This window comes from Ptychodera flava, chromosome 1 (genome assembly GCF_041260155.1).
Source record: "Ptychodera flava strain L36383 chromosome 1, AS_Pfla_20210202, whole genome shotgun sequence".
In the NCBI taxonomy this organism is placed as follows: domain Eukaryota; kingdom Metazoa; phylum Hemichordata; class Enteropneusta; family Ptychoderidae; genus Ptychodera; species Ptychodera flava.
The window spans coordinates 17,758,013-17,783,004 of NC_091928.1; the positions used below are offsets into that span (position 1 = coordinate 17,758,013).

At 36.6% G+C, this 24,992-nt stretch overlaps 1 protein-coding gene across 1 annotated transcript; it reads left to right on the plus strand.

The window, feature by feature from the left end:
• Positions 1 to 583: 583 nt before the first annotated feature.
• LOC139133241 (uncharacterized) lies at positions 584 to 10,473 on the plus strand. The gene is made up of 3 exons (XM_070699784.1): positions 584 to 691; positions 7,006 to 7,128; positions 9,258 to 10,473. The coding sequence occupies exons 2-3, from the start codon at positions 7,016 to 7,018 to the stop codon at positions 9,937 to 9,939; spliced, it is 795 nt and encodes a 264-aa protein (XP_070555885.1). The 5' UTR covers positions 584 to 691; positions 7,006 to 7,015; the 3' UTR covers positions 9,940 to 10,473.
• Positions 10,474 to 24,992: the final 14,519 nt, after the last annotated feature.

Here is a 24,992-nt window from a genome sequence, read left to right on the forward strand (position 1 = left end):
AAGGGGAAAGTTTATTTTCTAGCACGAAGAGCGACAAGGAAAGGCTATTCTTTCCCAACTATTTATGATAATTAGTCTTAATACGTTAGAATTTCATAGTTATATGTGAAATCTCCGATAACCGAGAACTCGAATCGTACTAGTTGCTGCACAAATGTAACAGCCTGTAACAATAGAAACGGGACAGGTTGAATATGTTAAGGTATTAAATAGGAAAAATTAATTTTTTGATATACTGTAAAATGTAAACAGGTGCCCTCACACTTTCCTGTTCGCCTGGTAAATCCGTTTTTCGTATTGCCCGCCGAGGAAAATTCAAAACATTTACTGCATTGTCGCCCCTTGCCCGAATGCCAACGCGAGAAAGAGTTTGCCTTCTCATTCACCAAGAAATCAGTTGTGAGCACTTTGTTGTGAATACCGTTGTCGGCAGTTCCTGGGTGCTTTTTCACCCATAAAGAAAGAGTGTACAAGCGAGTTGACAATTTTACACCCTACTTAATATGTATGAGAGAAATGCTATCTTGACCTTAGGAAGAATTGCATACAGTAAGAAAGGTCAGCCTAAGGGCAAACATCCAGTCCAGTGCATTCTGTCGCCATTTTGGAAACCTGGGTTCTGAAGCCTGATTTAAAGAGTACGCGATTCTATATTTCAAGTCGCAGGGAGTGACGTTTTGGAGGAAAGCAGGTAAATAGACATTTTGCAATTAGGTAAGTATATTCAGACAGACCTGAAATGTACGTCAACAAGCATAGAGATATAAACGTACTGTTAGACAGACCTGAAGTCTGTCTACCAGCATAGAAATATCAACGTACTATAAGACAGACCTGGAGTCTATGTCGACATGTATAGAGGTATCAACGTGGTATATTTAACTATTCTTCCACATTAATTTTTTAAACTGTGAAAAGTGGTTTAAAGTGGATTAATTTCTTAAACTGTGAAAAGTGGCTTCTGTTACATATGAACTATGACGTGACAGGAGCATGATTATGCCTTATTTCTGCTTAAGAGTTGTAAACCTTCCGATGTGCAGCTGACTCGGAAGGTTATATCTTATTGGTCGACAGTCACTACCCAAAGCAATTATGGTTAAGATTCAACCTACCAATTTGATATTAGCTTCCGAGATGCTGCACATTAATCCTTCTACACTGGATGCCACATTCGTGCCCTGTAATAGTCAGACATACAGTCGTGCCAGATTTCAAACCGACATACGACACGACCTTATTCTATTATAACTCCAATCTGTGCATTGCGACCCTTGATTTCCATTCTTTACATACAAAAGGGACGGTTCAGAGCGTCTGTTAGCAAAGCTAGAGGACACCAGTAAAAGTGCAATATGTGTTATTTGCGGTTAGGCTGCAGCAATGTAGTAACTTGATTGTGTGATATTTAGCTTTTTAAACAAACAGTACGTTAGAGGTGAACCATTTATATTGAGGGTGTAACTTAGTATCTACTGGATGAACCATCACATTGAGGGCGTACGATGACATTTGGATAAGGGAGCCTTCTGTAATTACAGGAGGAGGATCACTTTTTAGAAAACTGTTCAAGGGGGTGGGTCACGTTTTATAAACCTATCTTGGGGAGGGTCACTTTTGACAGAAGCTGATTTTATGGCCAAACCTTTGATTGTCTGTGTGATATTTCCTGAATAGGAAATCACCAACGATATACACCGATTCTTTTAACTACGTACACATTATCCACAAGTTTCACAATCAAATAAGATGCAGTGGTATCCTACATTAAACACCTTGAACAGTTCAAACTTATGAATGACAAGCGACAAAGACACATAAAAGTGTATATCAATTATCAAATGTACATAAATGCAAAGATATTCTTATATATAATCCCATGGTATTTTTCTCTGTTTGACGTCATCGTATACGAGTGTTTTTCGCGGAGCCGTACAACTTCGAGCCGAAGGCGAGAAGTTGTGCGGCTCCGCGAAAAACACGAGTATACGATGACGTCAAACAGAGAAAAATACCATGGGATTATATATTTATCACATGAACAGTCTTCTTATTTTTCTTTTGACGTAGATGGATCAAAATTATCGTAACAAATTGCATGAATTTCGTCGCGATTTGTGTTTTACTTACGCGGATTACTTTCATTTAAAGAGTAAAGCGGCCCGTCACCCAGGAGATACTTTCATTCATAAATCCCATCAAGCTGAAATTTGCTACATTAAAGGATATCTCCACCAACCAGACGTACGGATTCGGTCACGTGAACGTGTCAATCATTGTCTCGCGCTGTACCGATGCCAAGGCAAGTTGGCCATCGGCGGACATAGCTTTCACCGTGCTAGCGACGGATAACCATAGTATTCAGAGTTACTTAGAATATTTACAATTATATTTATGAAGTAAATGAGACGACACGATCGAAACAGTAATTCTCATTCTCAGAGATGCCGTGGCTTTCAAAATATCACACAAGTTTACGACCTTTGCGAGCGCGAAAGATTCCGTTCGATGACACACTCATTGCATGTCTGTGCCCACAACGTTGCCGTCACCGGTCTCTGCCGGTGTCAACTCGTCAATCCCGATCTCGGTCATCAATGTTTTCGTCTTACAAACTTTGATGTTTGCATTGACACATATCTCGTCCATGTATACATCCTAATTTTGTTTTGAGTGTTGTCTGAGTCAACTTTCGAAGTAGGCTACATGGGATTCCACAGCGCTGCACACAGCTCGACAGCTTATGTCTTCGCTACAGCATTAGGCCTATGCCGCGCTGCAAGTTTGATTCCGAGCGAGACTTTACGGAGTGTTTGTGTGATTAAGGAAATTGATCGTTGTTAGTCGAATGACTTTAGGCTTGTGCCTCCTATGTCGCTTTCCCGAAGATTATACTATACTCATTTATTCAGTTTGAGGTGTAGGTTCTGTTTTATCGCCAACCGGGATCGCCAGGTACGACGTCCACACGACTCGACTGGAGCCGAGACGTTACTGAGCCATTAAAATAACGATCGTCGGTATCTCCATTCGATTCTCGGGAAAAGCTATTGTTTTAGCGACTTGAAATTTCGTTGGACAAATATGCCTTCTATGTTTCCATATCTGGATTTATCGGGTCACCTTTTTGTAAAAATAACGTGCGAGCTAGCACGGCATCGATCACAACAAATCTGTTCGTGTCGCGACGCCTGCATGTACAGTGATGTATGAACGGTACCATGAAAGAAAAAAGTTCCGGTTGATGACGTACAACAGGGGTAATTCGGATTTCTTATCCGTCCTGTTCTACGTCACACAGGTGGGAATTCGGGCCAGTTCATGTGATACTGAGTTTTATCTTGGCGAAATTGGGCATAGTTCTCTCATAGACTACCATGTACAGTGAATCAACATTTCAGTGAAATTTCAAAATCAAATTTCTTGCACAACCACGAATTTATAACCACTCTAGTCTAATCAAGAACATTAATATTAATAATCAAGCGTACATAACTGCACAGATTTACCTACTTTTGTATTGGAAAAAAAAATTATTCATAGTTTCATGGGGAAAAAAATTATTCATAGTTTCATCATAGCCTACCATGTATAGTGAGCCAACATTTTAGATGAAATCCCAAAATCAATTTCTTGTATACAAATGCACATGTTACTTCCCACTTCAAGCAAAGTACATTTGAATATATTATCAAACATGTATAATATACAGATATAGCATGTTTTATAGAGATAATTTTCAATAATTTGCCTGGTAGACTCCATGTATTATAATTTTTGGATGAAGCACTATATCAGCCACATATTGCCTTCTTTATAGTTGCGCAAAATATGGTGACCCTCCCTCAAATGTATGAAATACCACATCACTTCAAAAATGCTTGCGTGATAAATTGCGAATGTCCCTCCCAAAACACCAGCCCTCCCCTCCATAATTTGTCCCTAACTTACATAACAATTAAAACAATTGTTAAAGTTCGACTTCCGGTTATGTCCATGTTGTCAAATGACGTCAATGCACGTCTACATTTCATGATAAAATGTACAATACCACGACAGTTATCTTTTCACGTTCATATCTTTGCTATGAGAGTGGTTCGATAGGGTTACGATTCATATAACTTTTATTTGGTTTTAATGAATGGATGTATCAGTATGGCAATTGTAAACTCACAGAATATCATCACGCAACTGATGAAATATACAGTAATGAACAAAGGTCGTATGGTGTACGCAGATTGGCGACTAATTTTCGGGCGAACAGCGATAAGACTTGACTTTCTACAATTCATTTGATTCATACACTTCATTTGATTGTTACATGACTGATAGTGTGATCTCTTGATTTAATTTGCCCCTTGGTTATCTCAGGCTGATCTAAGCCATTGTTTTATCGCCTTCATCGATGTTGCTTGTGTGTATGTGTGAGTGTGCATGTATGTGTATTTCATTGAACTCTGCCACCGTGGGGGCTCAAAATATGACACTTTTATGACCTTTGCACCAACTTACACCCTTTTGACAATAGCTGTGACTGAATATGAATTAATTTAACGTGTTGTAGTGTGTATATGGGATAACGTTTTTATTAACCTGCCTTGAGTTGAGGGGTAAAAACGTCACATTTATGACTGCACTGCCAGTCAACCGTCATCATTTCTCCCTCTGGCACGACAGAAGTGGTTTATTTTATTCAAAGATCAGATAGCGTATACGTGCTAAATAGTATAGTCGGCTGCAGAAGAGTTTGAATCTTACTAACATACTGATACCAGCATGACAAGATTTGAAGGTCATCTAGGTCCATGCAGGTGGTCATGGCCACTCGTTTATTGAAATAACAACTCAGACTTGTAGCTGAATGGTATTTTGACAGTTTGTGCATGTGCAAGTTGTGTAGCTACCATAAGCTGAGAGTTAGAATGTAACAGTAATATAACTTATAATTTTCACCCGGGATGAACCCATCCTGGTAAAGTAATTTATGTTTTTATGTTTTAATTTATGTGGTCTAACACATACATCTTGTAACGAGGTCCGTAAGGGGAAAAAAGAAATAATCATTGCCAGAAATGTGATTTTGAAATTTCATCAAAACGTTGATTCACTATGAATGGCAGTCTATGATGAAACTCTGAATAATGTTTTCCAATACAAAAATAGGTAAATCTGTGTATTTATGTATGCTTGATTATTGATATTAATGTATTTAATTAAACTACTGTGGTTACAAATGGATGTGTGTGCAAGAAATAGGATTTTGAAATTTCACCTAATATTGATTCACTATACATGGTAGTCTATGACAGATCTATGATCAGTTTTGTGCAAATATAAAACTAATAATATCTGTGCATTTATAGACATTTGATAATTGACATACACTTTGCAATCTGTCCCATATGTTTTTTTTATCCTTCATTAGTTTTAACTGTTCACGGTGTATAATGCAGGATACCGCTGCATCTTCTTTGCTTGTGAAGCTTGTCAATAGTGTGTACGTATTTATAAGAATAAATGTATTTTATCGGCAATTTTCCATACGGGAAATATCAAATGACATTCAAGTTTTGGCCGTAAAAATCATCTTTGTTAAAAGTGACCCTCCCCAGATAGGTTTATAAAAAGTGACCCTCCCCCTTGGACAGATTTATAAAAAAGTGACCCTCCCCTAATTCCCCTGGCCTACCTCTGTAATTACTGAAGGCTCGCTTAGCCTGAAGATTTGGCCATTGATTGTTATTTATTTTCAATGCATCAAAACGCAATAATACAGATAAATTCGCACTAATGAGATGCCTGTATTATAGAATTATACACGTGATTTCACATGAGTCCACATGAATACAGGCTTTCTGAATGCAAGCAATGGATTCTTGACTGTATTTATCTGTATATGCACTATTCAGCTAAAACACAGGCAATAATCCATGCTAATACTATAAGCATTATTGGGTTTCCATATAAAATTTTATTCTGTGCACCAAATGACATTTCTTGTTTGATGATATAGATGCATATACATGGCCTAAACATATATGTGCACAGTCAGCATCGTTATTTTTGAAAGTTGCATTTCATTCCAGACAAGAATTTCTTTGTCAACCAAAATACACCCACAGGCAGCAAACCACAATTTTGACAAGAAATTGAAGCAGGTACACAGTTTTAAAATATTGTAAAAATGGCAAAAAGGTACAGCTGATGTGCTCTTCTCTGACCAAACTAGTCCCCATTTATTATTCTAATTTATGAAAATCTTTTTTCTTTTTTTAGTATTCCATATTTTCAGCTTTGATGCATGAAAAAAGGTGACCCTCCGCCTTAGGCTTGCATAAAATTTTATGACCCCTTAAAAAATATATTTGCTCAAAAATGGCGACCCATACCCCCAACACCGGCCCACCCATCTGAAAAGCTAGAGGACAAAATATTGCGATTTATAGCTATGCTGCAGCAATATAGTAACTTACAAATGTAGTTAAGTCTTTTGTAAGCAAACAATACAAGGTAGCATGACATTTAAGTGATCTTTTTAAACCAAGGGGTGAACCTTTAGATATTGGGGATACTGGAAAGTAATAGCAAAGTGTCTGTACCATCATGATTGTAATTCATCCGATTTATTCTCACTCGTCTTTCTGCAGCAAACTTTTGTGCTTAATTACATAGGCAATTCTTTTATCTTGTCAATTCAGCTTGATAAGATACGGTCAAATTTTCTCTTATCCTCAATATTAAATGGTAGAAGTTTTTCATGGTGGTGATGGAGGTTGCTCAATATAGAACACGGCGTTTATTTGTACTGAAAGGGCTTCATGCCGGTATGTGCGCTTATAATGCTTGTCTAAAAGTTTGCTCACACCGTCAAATGTCAATGCATGTCTGTATTTAGTGACATGAACAGTACCATGATATATCTCCTTTCATGTTCCCGACTTTGCGTTGGACGGTGTGATAGAGTTACATTTCCCTCAATTTCATGTTTGTTTGTTAAATTGACAGATTTTTAACTATGGCAAAAATTCACCCACGTAATGTCATTGGGAAGCTGATTCAAAACGCAGTAAGGAAAGAGACTGGTGTACGGAGGCTGACGACTACCTCTCGAGCAAACACCGATATGAGGTGAGTATCTTTCCTTCCACAATGTCATTTCAGTATACATAGGTACATGATGTATTCGGGCGCGCTTGTAAACTTTGGCAAAGTCCACTTTAAATGTCTGTCTCTATGCCAGGAACCGTCCACGTCAAAGTCTGCTGTTGCTCTAAAGTGAAAGACTTAAACCTTTGTTCAAACTTTCCTCAATGAAACTTTCGACAGTTCTCTTACCAAGGCAAGAGTAAAAATCAGGGTTCACCGTGCAAAGTTTGGTACAAGAGAGACGACAAATTACCTAAGATTTCCAGATATTTGATATTAAAAAAACGCCATCCCTGTGTTAACTCTACTGGGAAAAATAAAAGTATCGATTTTCGAAAAACTTAGACGATGTAAACTTTTCTTTCATCAAGAGCTTTAAAATGAGCCCATATCAGTGGCAAGTCAGAAGAGAATTGTTAAAATTTGAAAGTCCGAATTTTTTTCCCAAGACGCGTTCTGTATACCTTAAGCACGGCAAAGCACATCGTGCACCAAGACGATCCTAAGTAGGTTTGCTCGAAAATGAAGATAAACGCAATCATTGGTTTCAAATTCGGCTGTTTTACCGGGAAAACCATCCCCACAAAAATGATGCGGCCGGGAGTCGGCGATGAAGCTGATGGCAGTCACCAGGACTGCGGTTGGAGACATAACATAAAGCCATGCCATTCAAAATTAGCTCAAATATGTGCTGTATTTGTGTGTGTATGAACGTGTTGTTCATTGAACTTCACAAATGTTGAACCTCCAAATGGGCCTGTTTCATGGCCCCTATTTGGCCTTACATCCTGGTATTTTCGTAGGTGTGTGACCAATCAACAGTCACCCTTTGGTAAGGCGAAATAAAAGAATGTGTGTTTCGGGTAACCCGACCTGCCCTTGAAAAACCCTCTGACCCTAGATATCTTTTACGCATTTTTAAATAAACTTTTGGGCAAATTCTCTTAAGTTTAAATTATTTTATGGGTGTCAGCCAAGAGAAAGAAAGATATAAAAGCCCATTCTGATTTTCGACGGCACACTATTATTTTTAATATGGCCTTAGACAGAATATACATTTTGATTTGTTCTTCGATTTTTTAGAGTAACAATTCAAAAATACGTTACTAGTAAGTAGACTATGCAGAGATTGAAATCAAAGTGACGGACTCAATTTGAATAAACGTATCAAGATTTATGGTCATACTGATGTCATGCATGCTGTGAATACTGGAACAATCTTAATATGCCCATAATGGTCAAAGGGCCGTTCCTTGGTATTCAAATTACCCATGTGAGGGCGGTGTTTTTAAAAAGCGGCCACTCGCTTAAAATCTGTGATTCGTTAGATTTTCTATTTCCATGGTAACTGTGGAAAAATTGGAGCAGGTGACAGTATACCTTAAAACGCTCGGTCATTGAAACAACGGTTTAGTGGTGATAATGTAGCCGAACTGTATTGTAACAGAATTCTCTGCCAGTTGAGCAGGTACTATAAGTTGAGAGATCGAATTTGAATCACGAAATTGCTGAATTTTCAAAAGAGACGAAACTACTCTGATCCTCAGTACAGTGATATGCGTCATTTAAGTAAGTAACCCGGATCACTCCTTCATTGAAAAACGGCCGTGTCATGACATCATTTGAGAAATCAATTTGTACACTAGACATTGGGTCCGTAGTTGGGAACTTGGGCGATATGGGAAAGCAGAAAGGTGCAGCCGTTACTTCCCAGCATTATGTGTGATCTTCACCTCTGGGATCTGTATATGTAGCTCTTGTATATTCGAACATACGACCCTCATCTCTTGAAAATTCCATAAGCGTTTTATAAGTCAACCCAGAGTCAAACGAACCACATTTCTCAATATAATGCAAACTTTAACCTCTATTTCGATGAAAACTTTGTCTAAGATCCCAATATTTTCAATTTCCCATCAATAAAGCCGGATAGTTGTTCTTTCAATATGCCTTACAATCTATTTGTGTACTTTATATGCATTAAGACGTCAAACCTACACTCTACTTTGTCAGACGCCATTTCAAAAAGAATCGCAATTGTCAACCATTGACACGTAGAGACAGCTACCGAAAAAAGTATCATGCTGAAAACATGTTTTTTCATCTTTTAGATCTGATAAGTTGGAACTGAAGTACGAAGTCCTGTCTCAGAAACGAATAACCGACGCAGCCTGGTTCATAACGAAAGAACTGCAAACACATAACCCGATGGTCCGCCTTCTTGGAATACCCGAAGATATACACTTTCGCAGAAACAAGGCTCAGTTAGAAAAGGTGGCGCAAAACGGGTTTTCAGCAATCATCATAGATACCAGTACAGACAAAGTGATTGGTGTTGGTACTGCTTTGTTGGTGTCAAACTTGGATCAGTTTGAGTATTTTGTTGATCCCACTAGGTGTGACGAATTCAAACCTATCCGACTGTTAGCTTCCAAGTTAGCAGAAGTATTTTTCAACATAGAGGAAGTTAAGAATCTTCAAGCCAAAGGGTATCCCTTTTTGTTTATAGATACTGGCGTTATCTCTGAAAGAATTCGCGGAACAGGTATAATGACTCATTTTGGACATTGGACACTTGAGGCTGCTTGGTCGAGAGGAGCCAAAATTGCGTTTGCCAGACCCAACAATACATACGGCCTTAAGTTACATAAAAGATTGGGATTTGAAGAAGTTGAACAAATAACATTCAAAGAATTTGATATCAACGGATTTAAACCCTTTAAAGATGCTCAAGGCGATCCTGAATCCGCAGGTTCAACGCTTGTAATCCGTAGACTTAAACCGGACCATTAAACAAAAACGAAGACAAGTTTTCAACAGAATATTCAAAAGTGATTGATATTCGAACTCTTCCTCTCTAGAATCTTACAACGTTTCGCTGGTCTGCAAAATTCCAGTTCTCTGAAAAAAAACAAAACATTTCCTGGAGATCGAGATAACGATGAGAAATGCAGAATTTTTACTTTCAAATATCAGTATACGATGTAAACTGGTTTTCTAGAACGTCACACCGTCACCCAAGTCTTGCCGTATATTTTGCAAAATGATACCCTTCAAAGTTTCCATAAAATGAAAGTACAATGTATTGGCAAACATGTGCCTTATAGGTCACTAACACTTCATATCTTTAACAAAAGATAAGATAAGATAAGATAAGGTAGATAAGATAAGATAAGATAAGACAAGACAAGAGAAGATGAGATGAGATGAGATGAGATAAGATAAGATAAGATAAGATAAGATAAGATAAGATAAGATAAGATAAGATAAGATAAGATAAGATAAGATAAGATAAGATAAGATAAGATAAGGTAAGGTAAGGTAAGATAAGATAAGATAAGATAAGATAAGATAAGATAAGATAAGATAAGATAAGATAAGATAAGATAAGATAAGATAAGATAAGATAAGATAAGATCATTGAATGAAGATTTTATCATTGAATGTGAGAGGGTTAGGTCTTCCCAGAAAAAGGAAAAACATCTTTCAGTGGATTTCAAAACAGAATTCCAATGTGGTGATGCTACAGGAAACACACTGTACCAGAAATGTAGAACATTTCTGGGCTAATCAAATTAGAGGCACTATGTACTTTGCTCATGGTACGTCAATAGTAGAGGAGTCATTACAATATTGCGTAATATAGATGCTAACATTCATAAAGTTATTCTGATGTTAATGGGAGATATTTGATTTTAGATTTACAGTTGAAAGGTAAACATTTTATGATCGTCAATTCTTATGCCCCTACAAATGAAGAACACCATAGAATTTTTTTGAAAAATCTTCTTTCTGACATTTCAAAAAACATTTCAGATCCTGAATTTCAATAATTTGGGGTGGTGACCATAATTTTGTTTTAGATGTTAATAAGGATAGGTTTGGTGGTAATCCAAAAGTGTGGAGGCATTCTTTAAATATGATGTTGGAAAGTATGGAATCTTTAGATTTATGTGATGTATGGAGGATACTCCATCCTGATGACTCTGCCTTTACTTGGAAACGTTTTAACCCCTCTCTTGTTCAGAGCAGGATTGATTATTTTTTGACGTCAAATTCTCTACTGAACAGTATTAGTGAAACAAGTATCATTCCTTGTGTTTTGTCAGACCACTGTGCAATTTTATTATCAGTGAGTTTCGAAGATACTGCAAGAGGTCCTTCCTATTGGAAATTTAACACAAGTTTATTGTATGATGTAAAATATAACGATTTAATTTATAATTCTTTTCCAGATTGGGTTTCTGAGGGCTCTTCTTTATCTGATCCATCTAATCTTTGGGATTGGATTAAGTATAAGATAAAGCAAGTTACAATCAGTACAGTAAAGAAAAAAGTAGGAACCACAAAAATAAGATTTTAGAGCTAGAAAAAAAGATTCATACTTTGGAGAATATTTGGCTACTTGCCCTTCCCAAGATGTTATTACCAGTTTGAGAAGTGTAAGCAAGAGCTTCAGTCAGAATATGATTATGTTACTGAAGGTGCCATCATTCGGTCTAGAGCAAATTGGACAGAGTATGGGGAGAAAAATTCAAAGTATTTTTTCCAGTTAGAAAAAGCTAATGCGGCAAGGTCACATATTTATTTTTTATTAAAAGCAGATGGGAATATGGTATCCTCACCAAAAGGTATTAATTCAGAGATTAAGTCATTTTACCAGTCTCTGTATTCTTCTTCTCTCGAAAGTATACAAGTAGATGATCATTTGCAATATTTACACAATAGTTTTTTAGATAATTCAAATATCCCAAAATTAGATGGTGAAAAGGCTGGACTTTGTGAAGGGTTGATTACTATGAATGAAGCTTATGAAGCTGTTAAGTCTTTCCCATCAAATAAGACACCAGGAAATGATGGGTTGCCAGTTGATTTTTATAAGCATTTTTGGCCCCTTATTAATGACCAAGTTCTTAATTCATTAAATTATGCTTGTGAGTCTGGTCAGTTTTCTATATCTCAAAGACAAGGTGTCATAACTTTGTTGGAAAAGCCAGGTAAAGATCGTAGGTATATTCAAAATTGGAGACCTATTTCTTTGCTAAATTCAGATTATAAATTGCTACAAAGTGTTTAGCTAGAAGGTTGGAAAAAGTTCTTCCTTTGATTATAAATGAAACTCAACCTGCTTTTGTTAAAATAGGTGTATTGGTGATACAGTTAAGTTGGTTGAAGGCATTTTAGATTATACAGATGCGAATGATATCCCAGGTATTTTATTGACTATTGATTTTGAAAAAAGCATTTGATAAGCTTGAATGGAGTTTTTCGTTATCAGCCCTTGACGCCTTTAATTTTGGTCCCACCTTTATTCAATGGATAAAATCCTTATACTGTAATATTTCAAGCTGTGTAATGAATAATGGCATTAGTACTGGATATTTTAATCTTTCTAGAGGGGTTAGACAAGGTGATCCAATCTCACCTTTGTTATTTATCATTGCATTGGAAGTTTTACTTGTTTCTATGAGAACAAATCAGCATATAAATGGAATAATGTGTGATGACATTGAGTTGAAAAACGTCTCATACGCCGGCGATTTAACATGTTTTCCAAAGGATACCTTGTCTGTGGAGCATTTATTTGGGTTTTTAAAACATTTTGAGATGATTTCCGGTTTTACAGTATATAAGAATAAATGTGAGGCTATGTGGCTTGGAAGGCTTAAGAATAATACTTCCAAACCATTAGGGTTGAAATGGCCTGATGGTCCAATTAAGATTGTTGGTATTTATATTTCCTATGATAAAAAAATGCTGCACGTCTGAATATGGCTAGGCCGATTGAAAGCTTAAATAATTCTCTTAATTTTTGGAAGATGAGAGGACTTTCACTTTTAGGGAAAGTACAGATCATTAAAACCTTATGTATTTCACGTTTTCTATATGTTCTTAATCTGTCTGAGCCACATACTGATCACTTAAAGCAGGTTAATAAGTTACTTTTCTCCTTTTTGTGGAATGGCCCAGATAAGGTAGCACGCAATACTGTTATTGGAACTATTAAAGATGGTGGAATAGGTATGCCAGACATTTATGCTATTTATAAAGCACAAAGAATCAATTGGCTTCGTCGATTCTGTGATGATGATGTGTCCCACCCATGGAAATTGTTTTTGTCAAAAAAATTAAAGGTTATTGGGGGTATTCACTTTCTTTTGAAATGTAATTTTGACATTAAGTTTTTGCCTATAACTTGTCTGAATTGAGCAAAGCATGCTTCAAACTTGGAGAGAGATTACTTTAGTCTCTAATTCCCAAAAGAATTTTATCAATCAGTTTGTCTGGAACAACAGTCAGATTCTCATTGAAGGTAAAAGTGTTTTCTATAAAGAATTTTATGAAGCTGGTTTTGTTTATGTCAGAGATTTTTTTGACAGATCCGGTAAAGTCCTGGATTGGAATTCTGTAAAAAATAGTATTTCACAGTGTAATTTTATGAAATGGTGTAGTATAATTTATTCTATTCCAAGGCAATGGAAAGTTAATGTAGATTTTTCTAATGTCATAGAACTTGACACTGAAGAGGATACTATCTGTATCACCTTCTCAGGAGTCTCTTATAGTATAAAAGATTGGAAAACAAAACTGTTAACACAGCTTTTTGTTTCAAGGTATTTTATTTGACCAAAAGCACAATATTACTTCGATCATGTTCTTCAAGCCAGACATGAAAATTGGGATTACATCTACAATCTTCCCTTTAAGCTTACTTTAGATTGTAAATTGAGGAGTTTTCAATGGAAATTGACTCATAATGTTCTTATGACTAATAGTCGTTTGACTAAGATGATTCCTTCGAAATTTCCATCTGCTGCATGTACATTTTGTGGAAAGGAAGATGAAACAATATTGCATTTGTTTTATAACTGTGAATTCATTTCAAACTTTTGGCAAACTTTTCTTGATGAGTGGGGTGTTTATTTTCATCTTGATGCCATGCTCACTTTGGAACAGATACTTTTTGGTGATAGCTCCTTAACTAAATTATTGAATTTTATGTTGCTTGTTGCGAAACGTTTTATTTATATTTGCAGATGTCAAACAAAAAAACCTAGTATTGTACACTTTAAAATTTTTTTGTGTGATATTCACAAGACAGAAAGGTATATTGCTACACGTTCTGGTAAATTAGATAATCATGTTACAAAATGGGGAGATATTTTGAGCTTTCATGAAAACTCTAGAATGGGAACATAACTGCCATTTTTGGTAATTTTTTGTGTAATTAAATTAATGTTTAAATATGATTTTCCACCTTCCAGCATCCCCCGAAAGGAATGTCGTGGGGACGATTTGTATGTGGATGTTTACATTAAAGTTATGACTGCAATAAAAAAAAAAAAAAATAAGATAAGATAAGATAAGATAAGATAAGATAAGATAAGATAAGATAAGATAAGATACTTTATTAATACCCTTGGGAAGATTTGATTGCTCGCAAGCAAAAATAATAGCATGTCACCTCACAAAAACATAACACGAGAAATAAAGACAGTCGCAAACAACTGATATTACACCAGTCACTTTCTATGATAAAATTCTGAGTTATGCACAGAGATTCCACGAAGTAAAACGGACATCCGAGCGATATGGGAAATACCACAATAGGATTAGACACACAAGAAGTGTAATAAGAGCTCAACACAAATTACCCACAAATATTTTTTTCATTAGGAAAATATTGAACACACGAGCTCGGAAAATAGAGTTATATTTGTGACTATGATTATGCAAGATTAACTTCAGCTCTGCTGCAAATATCGGTACATCTGTATTCACAATCGCTATTAAAAAAGACAAGGCTACGAGTCAGAATAAAATGCGGGCACATATGGGAAATGCATTCAATACGTGATCCTCTTGACAGTCTTGGCGCCATCAAACAAAAATTGGAACACAAACGCTAAATAAAGTAATTTTACCAATTTTATTATGTTCTGTCCTTTTTCTAAAGACACTGTTTAAACTGACTATTTCAAACTTTACCAATTATGTACTTTCTCATCAGTATACCACTTTAGGTATCTTTTGCATTACAGACTTATATCACTTCCCTAATACCATTATTAATTCATTAATTATTAATTAATTAATTAATTGTTCATTTGACAAGATAAAGGTACAAATGCAGGACAAAAATAGTGAAAATATAACCTTATTTTGTTTAGACCATAGAAATAGTCAACAAGGACTAGTCGACCCACTATCAACCAATTGCAGTAACCGATGATGTCATAAAGGGCTTTAGTAAGGACAAAAAACCATGTCTGAAATATAAAGAGATAATGAAAAATACAATAAAATAGATAAAAAAATCAAGCAAAAATACAAGTTATTCTGTGTTCATTACATAGCTTCATAATTCCACTTTAAACCGTTGTCTACACGTTATTTGCTTAAATGAAGATGAAAGAGAATCCCAATGTTTGATTATGTTGAGTGACTGTAAGCCTTGTTCTGGGAATATAGTAATTACAATGCTCGACTGAACATGAAATTTGACAACTCTCCTCTGTACAACAGATATTTATAACTCTCCTTTTCCGTTTAGCAAGACTCATTGCAATAAAGTTAAGCAATAAACCACACAAAGTGACTGTATACCACAAGATTTCGACCAGTTCACGACGTATGTGCGCGAGCGATAGTGAGTGCATACATGGAGTGAACTGGTCAAAATTGTGTGATCAATATACTGAATACAATTCATGATACAGTGCGCCCTCTGTTGGTGACGTTTATTTATAAAGGTCTCTACTGCATACAATTGACAGTAATAGAGGGTATTACCGACGCTGCTGCATACAATTGACGGTAATAGAGGACACATACCTTGTCTGTTTTTGTTAGCACCTAATGTTTTTTGGCCAATCTCGGCAGTGGATGAACAAGTAGTGAGTTATAATTTCAATGCCGCATGAAAATAGCTTACAGTCAGATATAAACTTGATGTGCTCTTTTGGCAAGAATGATAGAAGAATTGACGCGGCTTATGATTTTATAAAGTATCATTTCAACAAAATTAAATTTCAGAGAAGCTTTATTAGATATTTGCTACCCTAAATCCCTTCACTTCATTCGGCCTAGTAATTAATGGATGTAAATTTCGCAATAGGTGGAACAAATTCTTGTTTAGCTGATATGGACCAATATTTGAAAGCAATTTGACACGTGGCTTCGAAAACGAAAATCATTTTGACCAAAAGTGACCGAATTGGAACTCTGCAGTTCTTGATATAAGCTCACTACAATTGTGCAATTAATTTCAGCTGATGGGAGGTGATACTGTCTGGCAGGAAAAGGGTTAAGGTAGTTTTAATATTTTTCATATGATATATTTGTCAAACTCATTGGGAGAACAAAAATACAAGAAAAATACTCAAAGTTACAGCTCATGGAACTTTAATTTAATTGTTTCACATTGTGTGATTGACCCTTTTTTTGCCCTGACAAGCAAACAAACAAATTTATTTTTGTGACTAACTCTGGCAAGATGAGTTCATATCAGGGTGGTGTAACACTATGTCATGACTGGTCAAACGGTCTTGTTTATTAGTGAAATTAAGAAGAAAAAGAGCATGTGATTCATGGAATGGATTTGTGATGTTGACAAATCAGAAAGTTTCATCAATGTTTTCAAAAAAAGTAACTGCCCTAGATAAAATTGAAGACAATATCTCCTTTTGATCTGAGCCCTCCAAGTCAAAGTCTCCATTGTACTGATCCTCTCACAGATTAAACATTGAAAAGTTCTTAGATAGGGTGAACTTGACATGAAAGAACTGCAGTACTCAAGTGGCATACTTCAGGAATATGACATCAAATCAATTCCAGCAATCATAATCATTCAAGTAAATTACCAGGTCCAATAAACAATAAAAAACAAACAAACAAACAAACAAATAAACAAAAAAAAAAGATCTATGACAAAATCAGTAGTACAATCTTGAACCACTTTATAAGATCAGCGCCTAGCTAGCATGCTACACCCGTCAAGATTGAACTAGAGTGACATGTTATTGTACAGTAATTCAGCTAGCTGCCAAATTACTGTTCTGAGTCAAAGTCAGGAATCTGTCTCTCATCATCTGAGTGACAGATTTGTCATATTTGACCTTTGATTTTTCTCACTTTCTGTGACAAAGCTGCTACATTTCCGGTCGAAATTTGCAAGATAGCTGTTTTCACATCCTCAAAAAGAGTGTCTCAGATTTACCCTTTCATTGTTTTAAAGATAATGGCAGTTAAATGTGTTGGACTAAAAATTTTATTGCTCAAAAAAGAAGGGCAAGCATAAGAAATCTGTGACACTGTTTTCAAGCATATAACAATATCTTTCCATGATATAAATTTCAGACAGAAATCTATCGTGGATCCTTGGGTCCTATTGATTTTCATAACTTTCCTAAAATTGATCTTCTCAAATCAACTATGACTGATTAAGACATCATTTATTACATGTAATGATTCTAGAATTTCATTGAATACTAATTATGAGCATTATAACAATTACCTGGTGTTCCCATAATTGGTGGTGTCACGGTCCCTCCACACCGTGGTGGTGTACATGACAAACATGCGTTTATGAGTATGACAGCCATTAAAATATATCAAACCTGGCAAATTCTTTAAATGTACGGATAAATCTTTTGAAAAAGGGCAAACCTTTCAAAATTGGCATGCACTAACCTGGTGTACCAAGGATTCCATCTCTGCAATCGAAATCAGTGCCACGTATATGGAAATGTCCCATCTAGGCGGTTTTTTGCAGCAAAAAACGTCATTTTTGGACGATTTTAGGTCAAGTGGTGATGACCACAGCTGACAATTTTTCACGAATAAAACCAAAAATAAATGCAAGAGCCTGTCAAAAGCACACGAAACATAAATTCCGGTTCACTATCGAATCAAAGATATCATCCTTCAGTGAAATGAAAACATATGTACATGACAAGGAGCTGAAATACGACGGGGTCGTTTCTGTATCGGTGACTCACTCACGCCCGCTATCAGCTGTTTGACCTCTGACGTCACAAATGTACATAGCATAGGACCGCGCGTCGCGTTCGGAGTTTTCCCCTCCCTCCTGTTCTACCCTTTTGACAAGATACAAGACACAAATGAACGTCATTTGTTTCACAATATGATATAATATGGCCATTTGGCGGTCGTTTTTGTTTTTAATTATTGTCTATCTAGTGTCATTACTTAGATATTCCAATGCCGACTGTAATGTAACACGGCACAAGGGTGTGGTACTTAGTATGGATTTACGTTATTTGTATGTATATGATCCTATATGGTCGTCTGGCGACCAGTATGTGTTAATTTTTTGTTAGGCTGGACCATTATGCAGACATGAGAAGACCAATTTCATTTAAACCAGGAACAAAGACAAGGTTCTCTGACGTATAGCTATGACTATATATTCCTATATTTACCAGTCACACATTATAATTGGTGCATGATTACAGTTACATCTAAGATGACCTAAATTACAGGCAGGGCCTGTGTGATTTGCAATGACTTGTTTTCAGAATATTTTTAACATTTTTTTCATACGGCGTTGTGTTTTCGGTCATTCTTGTAGTATAAATTACTATTCTTGCTCATAGTAGTCTTGGAGATGGTCTGTTTAAATTCATTTCAAAGTTGCCAGGGTCTGGCTTGGTCTTCATATTTAGTAATTTCTTGTAGTCACATCGCACAATTTTCGTACAATCCAACTTTCGATGACATCCTTGTGTGCTAATAGTCACGAAATCTGTTTCCGAAGAAGTGGAATTCCCAGCAGTATTAGCAATGGAGACTGGCATGACAGACCTTCACGAAAATAAAGACTTACAATAAAGACTTCAAGATTTTAAACCTATCTACCGCAACTTACGTAAAAGTAAATTTATAACCTTTATACTCTCAGATCTGATATTCATGGAGTGAAGTACGAATTCCTGCCTAAACAGCGGATAGTGGAGGCAGCTATACTGGTTACTGAGGAATTATCCAAACATAATCCGATTAATCGTCACCTTCGAATCCAAATCGAAATATGTCAAGGAAGAAATACGGCAATGTTGGAAAAAGCCTTGGATAATGGCATTGTTACATGTGCGGTTGATACCAGTTCGAACAAAATGGTTGGTATTGGCACATTTACGTTAATTTCTAGTTTGAATCAATTTGAATATCTTCTTGACCCAATCATGTGTAAGAATTTGGTCCTATGCGTCTGCTAAGTACAAAAGTAATGGAAATGTTTTTCAACTTAGATGAGGTTAGTAAATTGCAATCTCAAGGCCAGTAATTTTTATCAACAGATACTGGCGCTATTAAGGCAGGTTATCACAGGACAGGAAAGGCTGAATGGCCACGCATTTCTCAAATTGGGCTCTTCACATAGCTAGGGAGAGAGAAGTAATCTTAGCGATTGGAAGGTCGAGCAACTAAACAAATCAAACGTTTTATACTAAATTCGGTTTTCAAGAGCTTGGAAAAATTTTGTATGAAGATTTTGAGATGAATGGTGTGAAACCCTTTCATAATATTGATATACAATGTAAAAGTTCGAAATTCTTATGCGCAGGCTCCTGCTGGATAAAGGAATAAAACAACAAGAAGATGATTAGATGGGTTTCGGATATTTCATTATGACTAAAGGGAAACAGCTGCAAAATTTGGGTCCTCGAAACAAATGTATAGAATTGTTTATTCAATCTTTACTTGGAGAAACTTTAACCATTCCATTTAGTAAGTTAAATAAAAAAGGAGTGTCAGAGTTTATCGTCTATAGTTTTGCATCAGAAAAACATGTTACTAGTATAACCTAATTTCTACGGATATTTATGATACAGTTTGACCGCAATATATATTCTATGTTAACTCAAAAGTTTATATGCTCCACAGGTTTCTAAAATAGTCGTATCAAGTATTGTGAACATTTGAAACTTGAACATCTTGCAAGATTCTACTTTAAGTTTTCGTCTTGCCTTGAAGTATATGGCTTTGTACGCTTACTTTCCTCTTTTATTCTGAATACAATGTTAATAATTCAAACAAAAGCTGAAACATCTTCTTTCTTTGATGATAAGCGGAATTTAACATCAGTAAAAAATCGAGGAAAATGATAGGTACATTAATACCATTCAAATTCTGTGCAAGCCAATAAATAAGCGTACTGTTTCATGTGCGATCATCCATTGGTGTACATCATCCTTCAAGACATTGCGACATATTTTGTGCTAGCTTGTGGGTAATGTGCTGTACCAGAAGAAGCAGCAGCCATGCTCATATTTATCTCCCTCCCATCCCTTTATTAATAAACCTGTTTGCTTTGTTTTTGGTTATTAATCGGGGTTTGCAACACTAGAATTAAATACAACCATTTTTCTTGTGATGTAATTTTTTGATAGGTTTTATTCTTCTGTTCGTTTGTAATTTAAAAGCTTTTGACATGTTGAGATTTTACTGGACTTTCTTGACAATTGCGTTCATTGTAACTTCTAGGGTGTCTCTGTAGATTTAGTACTTTTGTAGTAGTTAGTTTTAGTAAGCTTAAGGTTACAAGGCTGTACCCCGTAAGTATTTACATTCAACGGTGTAAAACTTCGATCTCTGTGCTGCCTTTTTTATGAATAATAATACCCTCTACAGTTCAAAAAAACCGCCTATCTTCGTGTATATTTGTGCTGTATGACACCCCCAAGCCAAGCCACAGGCGACCATAGTATTACTGAGTTTTTCACACTGTTTTCTCTATCATTTTCTCTTCTTTCTTCATGCTCTGAATGATCGGAATAAATAAAATAAATGGTTTATATAACCTAACCTAACCTAACCTGTGACTCTTTATTTATTTTACACTCCATTACAAGGACGTATATCTCTCATACACACATGCTGTAATTAATTAGTCAACACAACTAATTATGCTAATCCGTGGACTTATCAGGGATTTTACGGGTTGGTCAACATCGCGAAAGATAGGAATGGTTAACATCACTATCTTTCCGATGTTGACCAACCTCTGATAAGTCCACGGATTAGCATAATTAGTTGTGTTGACTAATTAATTACAGCATGTGTGTATGAGAGATATACGTCCTTGTAATGGAGTGTAAAATAAATAAAGAGTCACAGGTTAGGTTAGGTTAGGTTAGGTTATATAAACCATTTATTTTATTTATTCCGATCATTCAGAGCATGAAGAAAGAAGAGAAAATGATAGAGAAAACAGTGTGAAAAACTCAGTAATACTTGGGTCGCCTGTGACCAAGCTTGCCCTCATTATGCTTTTGTCCAGTGTAACCAGGATTTGCATATTGTAAACTCAGCAACTGCATAAAATCTATTGCCTGGTCGCCCATTCCCTGTCTGCAAAAAGGAGACAAAAGTTTGCCTTCGCAGTCGCCATGAAATGAATTGAGAACACCTTTCCTCGCGAACAACGTGGAAGGTCAACGGCCGAGTTATCAAATCCAAGCCTTGGTGAACATGAATACCAACATGACCTCTGAAGGAATTGTACATAGTACGGAAGGTCAGCCTCATTGTAGATCAAATTACAAGGGCAAGACAGTAATATGCATGCTGTGTATCGTTGTATCTCATGGCTATGTACAGCGTTTAGGAAATATCGGTTCCAGAGCGCGATTGAAGGAGTGGAGTAAGCCGTCAAGTGTTAAGTAGGGGAAAAGACGGTTTGCGTAAGTTTATTTATTCAGAGAGACCCAAAGTCCATTTCTGCATGATTTTAACTGCGTAGAGATAACAATATGCTATGTAAAATGACACACTTCAAGGAAGGCCTGTTTTCAAGATAAATTCGCTCAACAGAAGCATTTTGCCTAGTGTGTGCCATATGAGGTGGCCAGAGTGAGGATGCTACTGATGAGTCAAGGTAGCCACACTTACTACTACCGTCATCGTACATTCGTCCCAGATTTCAAATATCGGTACACACGATACAATGTAATGCTCTAACATTATAATATACTTGACAACCATTGGTTTTAATTCCTTAGAGGAACGGTTAAAGCAATTGTCAGAAAAACTACTTGACAAATTTGTGATTTACCAACATTTAAACATTTAAACATTAGACATCGGGGATACTAACGGACGACGCGCTGACCATTAACGCTTATTTATGGGCAACGGCGAGAGGAAAGCCAAAATTTAACGGGTGAGGCTTGCTGAGCCCGTTAATTTGGCTTTCCTCTCGCCTGCGCTTATAGCTAAACGTTATGGTCAGCGCGGAGTCTGTTTATAATATTTCCAATATATATCAATGAACACCGAAAAACTGTCATAATTTACGAAAATTCCCGTGCGAACGACACACACACGGGGCCCCAGAACCTGACAGTGAGTAGTGCGCGCTGCCGAAATTTTGCAAATCCGGATATTTCTTTTGAAAAAGCGCCTACACTTGGTCGACAGATGCTCCATTTTATTTTGTGGTTGATTATGAATTTTGTACAAATTGCAATTTTCGTTTTAGCTGTAAAGTTTCTATGTTTACGATATTATTCATATTCACGGGCACGAAAACAAACCATTACTGTGTATTTGTGGGCAGTCACGTGGTTCAGCTCGACCAATCAAAACGCGATGGACAGGGCATGGTAATATAATGGAGTATACCATTATGATTGCAATTCATTCGATTTATTCTCACTAGTCTCTCTTGAACAAATTTTGTGTGCTGAACCACATAGGCAATTCTTTTTTTCTAACTTGACCAGACACATTCGAATTTTCTCCTACCCTCAATATTTAGTGGTTGAAGTTTTGCACGGTGACAATGGAGGTTGCTTAATATAGACTTTGCCGTTAGACGGTATGATAGAATCACCTTACACACAATTTTATGTTCGGTTGTTAAATTGACAGAGTTTGAACTATGGCTAAAATTCACACACGTAATATCATTGGGCAACTCATTCAAAACGCAGTAAGGAAAAAGACTGGTGTATGCAGGCTGATGACTAATTCTCCAGCACACACCAATATGAGGTGAGTATCTTTCCTTCTACAGTTTCATTTCAGTATACATAGGTACATGATGTATTCGGCCACGCTTGTAAACTTTGGCAAAGTCCACTTAAATTTCTGTTTCTATGAGAGGAACCGTCCGCGTCCAAATTCGCCGTTGCCAGTTCTCACAATGGCGGTTAAGCACGGCCGAGCACATCGTGTACTCTGACAATTAATCCGAGGTAGGTTTGCTTGTAAACGAAGATCAACGCAAATTTTGGTTTCAAATTTGGCTGTTTTCGGCGGGAAAACCATCGCCACCGAACTGATGCGGCCGAGAGTCAGCGAAAAAGCCGATGGCAGTCAGCACGACTGTGGTTGTAGAGATAACATAAAGCCATGACATGCAGAACTAGGTCAGAAATGTGCTTGTATTTGTGTGTGCACGAACGTGTTTTTCATTGAACTCCACAAGTGTTGAAGCTCTAAATACGCCACTTTTGATGACCCCTATTTAGCTTTACATCCTGGTATTTTAGCCGGCATGTGATCAGTCAACATTTACCCTTTGGTATAAAGGTGAATTAAAGAATGTATGCTTCGGGTTACCCGACCTGCCCTTGAAAACCTACTGACAAACCTGCTGACCCTAGACATGTTTTTTCGCATTTTCAAAAAGAAATTGGGTACATTGTCTTAATTTTAAGATTGTCCTATGGGGTTCAGCCAAAAAGGGATAACAAAAAACCTATTCTAATTTTCTGTGACATGTTACTGAAACATTATTTTTATTTGGCCTGAGACAGAACAAGTATTTTATTTGTTCTTATGATTTAGAGTAACAATGCATACAATAACAATGCAATACGGTAGACTATGCAGAGTTTGAAATCAAAGTGAGAGACCCACATCAACAAATATATCAAGCTTGATTCTCATACAAAAGTCATGCATGCTGTCAATACTTGAACAACTTAGACGCTCGGTCATTGAAACGACGTTTTAGTGGTGAGGACGTATAAAGCTAAATTGTATTCAAACAGAAATCTCTGTTGATTGTACCCGTAACTTGCGAGATCGAAATTGATCAAAGAAGATGTAAGCTGAATTTCCACAAGAGTTATGTTATTTGAGTAAGTAACACGGATCACTGCCTTGTCGAAAAACGCTCGTGTCACGACATCGTTTGTAAAACAATTTGTGCACTAGGCATTTGATCATTACCAAGGAACGATATGGGAAAGCAAAACAAAGTGTATCCCTTACTTCACAGCATTATGTATATTCTTCACCTCTGGGACCTCTATATGTAGATTTGTATATTCGAATATAATATGACCGTTTTATGACTCAACCCAGAGTTAACGAGCACATCTCTCTTTATCATGCAACCTTTACCTGTTATTAATGTCAGGTGTATCTAGCATCCAAATACATTAATTTCCCAACAATACAGCGGGGAACATTTCATGCATCGTTTTATGCTCTTTACAGGTATTTTAACTACTGTAAGAATCGCAATTGTCACAACAGAGAGAGAGAGAGAGAGAGAGAGAGAGAGAGAGAGAGAGAGAGAGAGAGAGGAGAGAGAGAGAGAGAGAGAGAGAGAGAGAGAGAGAGAGAGAGAGAGAGAGAGAGAGAGAGAGTGAGAGAGAGAGAGAGAGAGAGAGAGAGAGAGAGATATCACCCTGAAAACTCTTTTCAACTTTTAGGTCTGATAACTTTGAACTGAAGTACGAAGTCCTGTCTCAGCAACGAATATCCGAGACAGCCTGGTTGATAACGAAAGAACTGCAAAAACACAACCCGATGGTCCGTCTTCTTCGAATACCGGAAGATATATACTTTCGAAGGAATAAGGCTGTGTT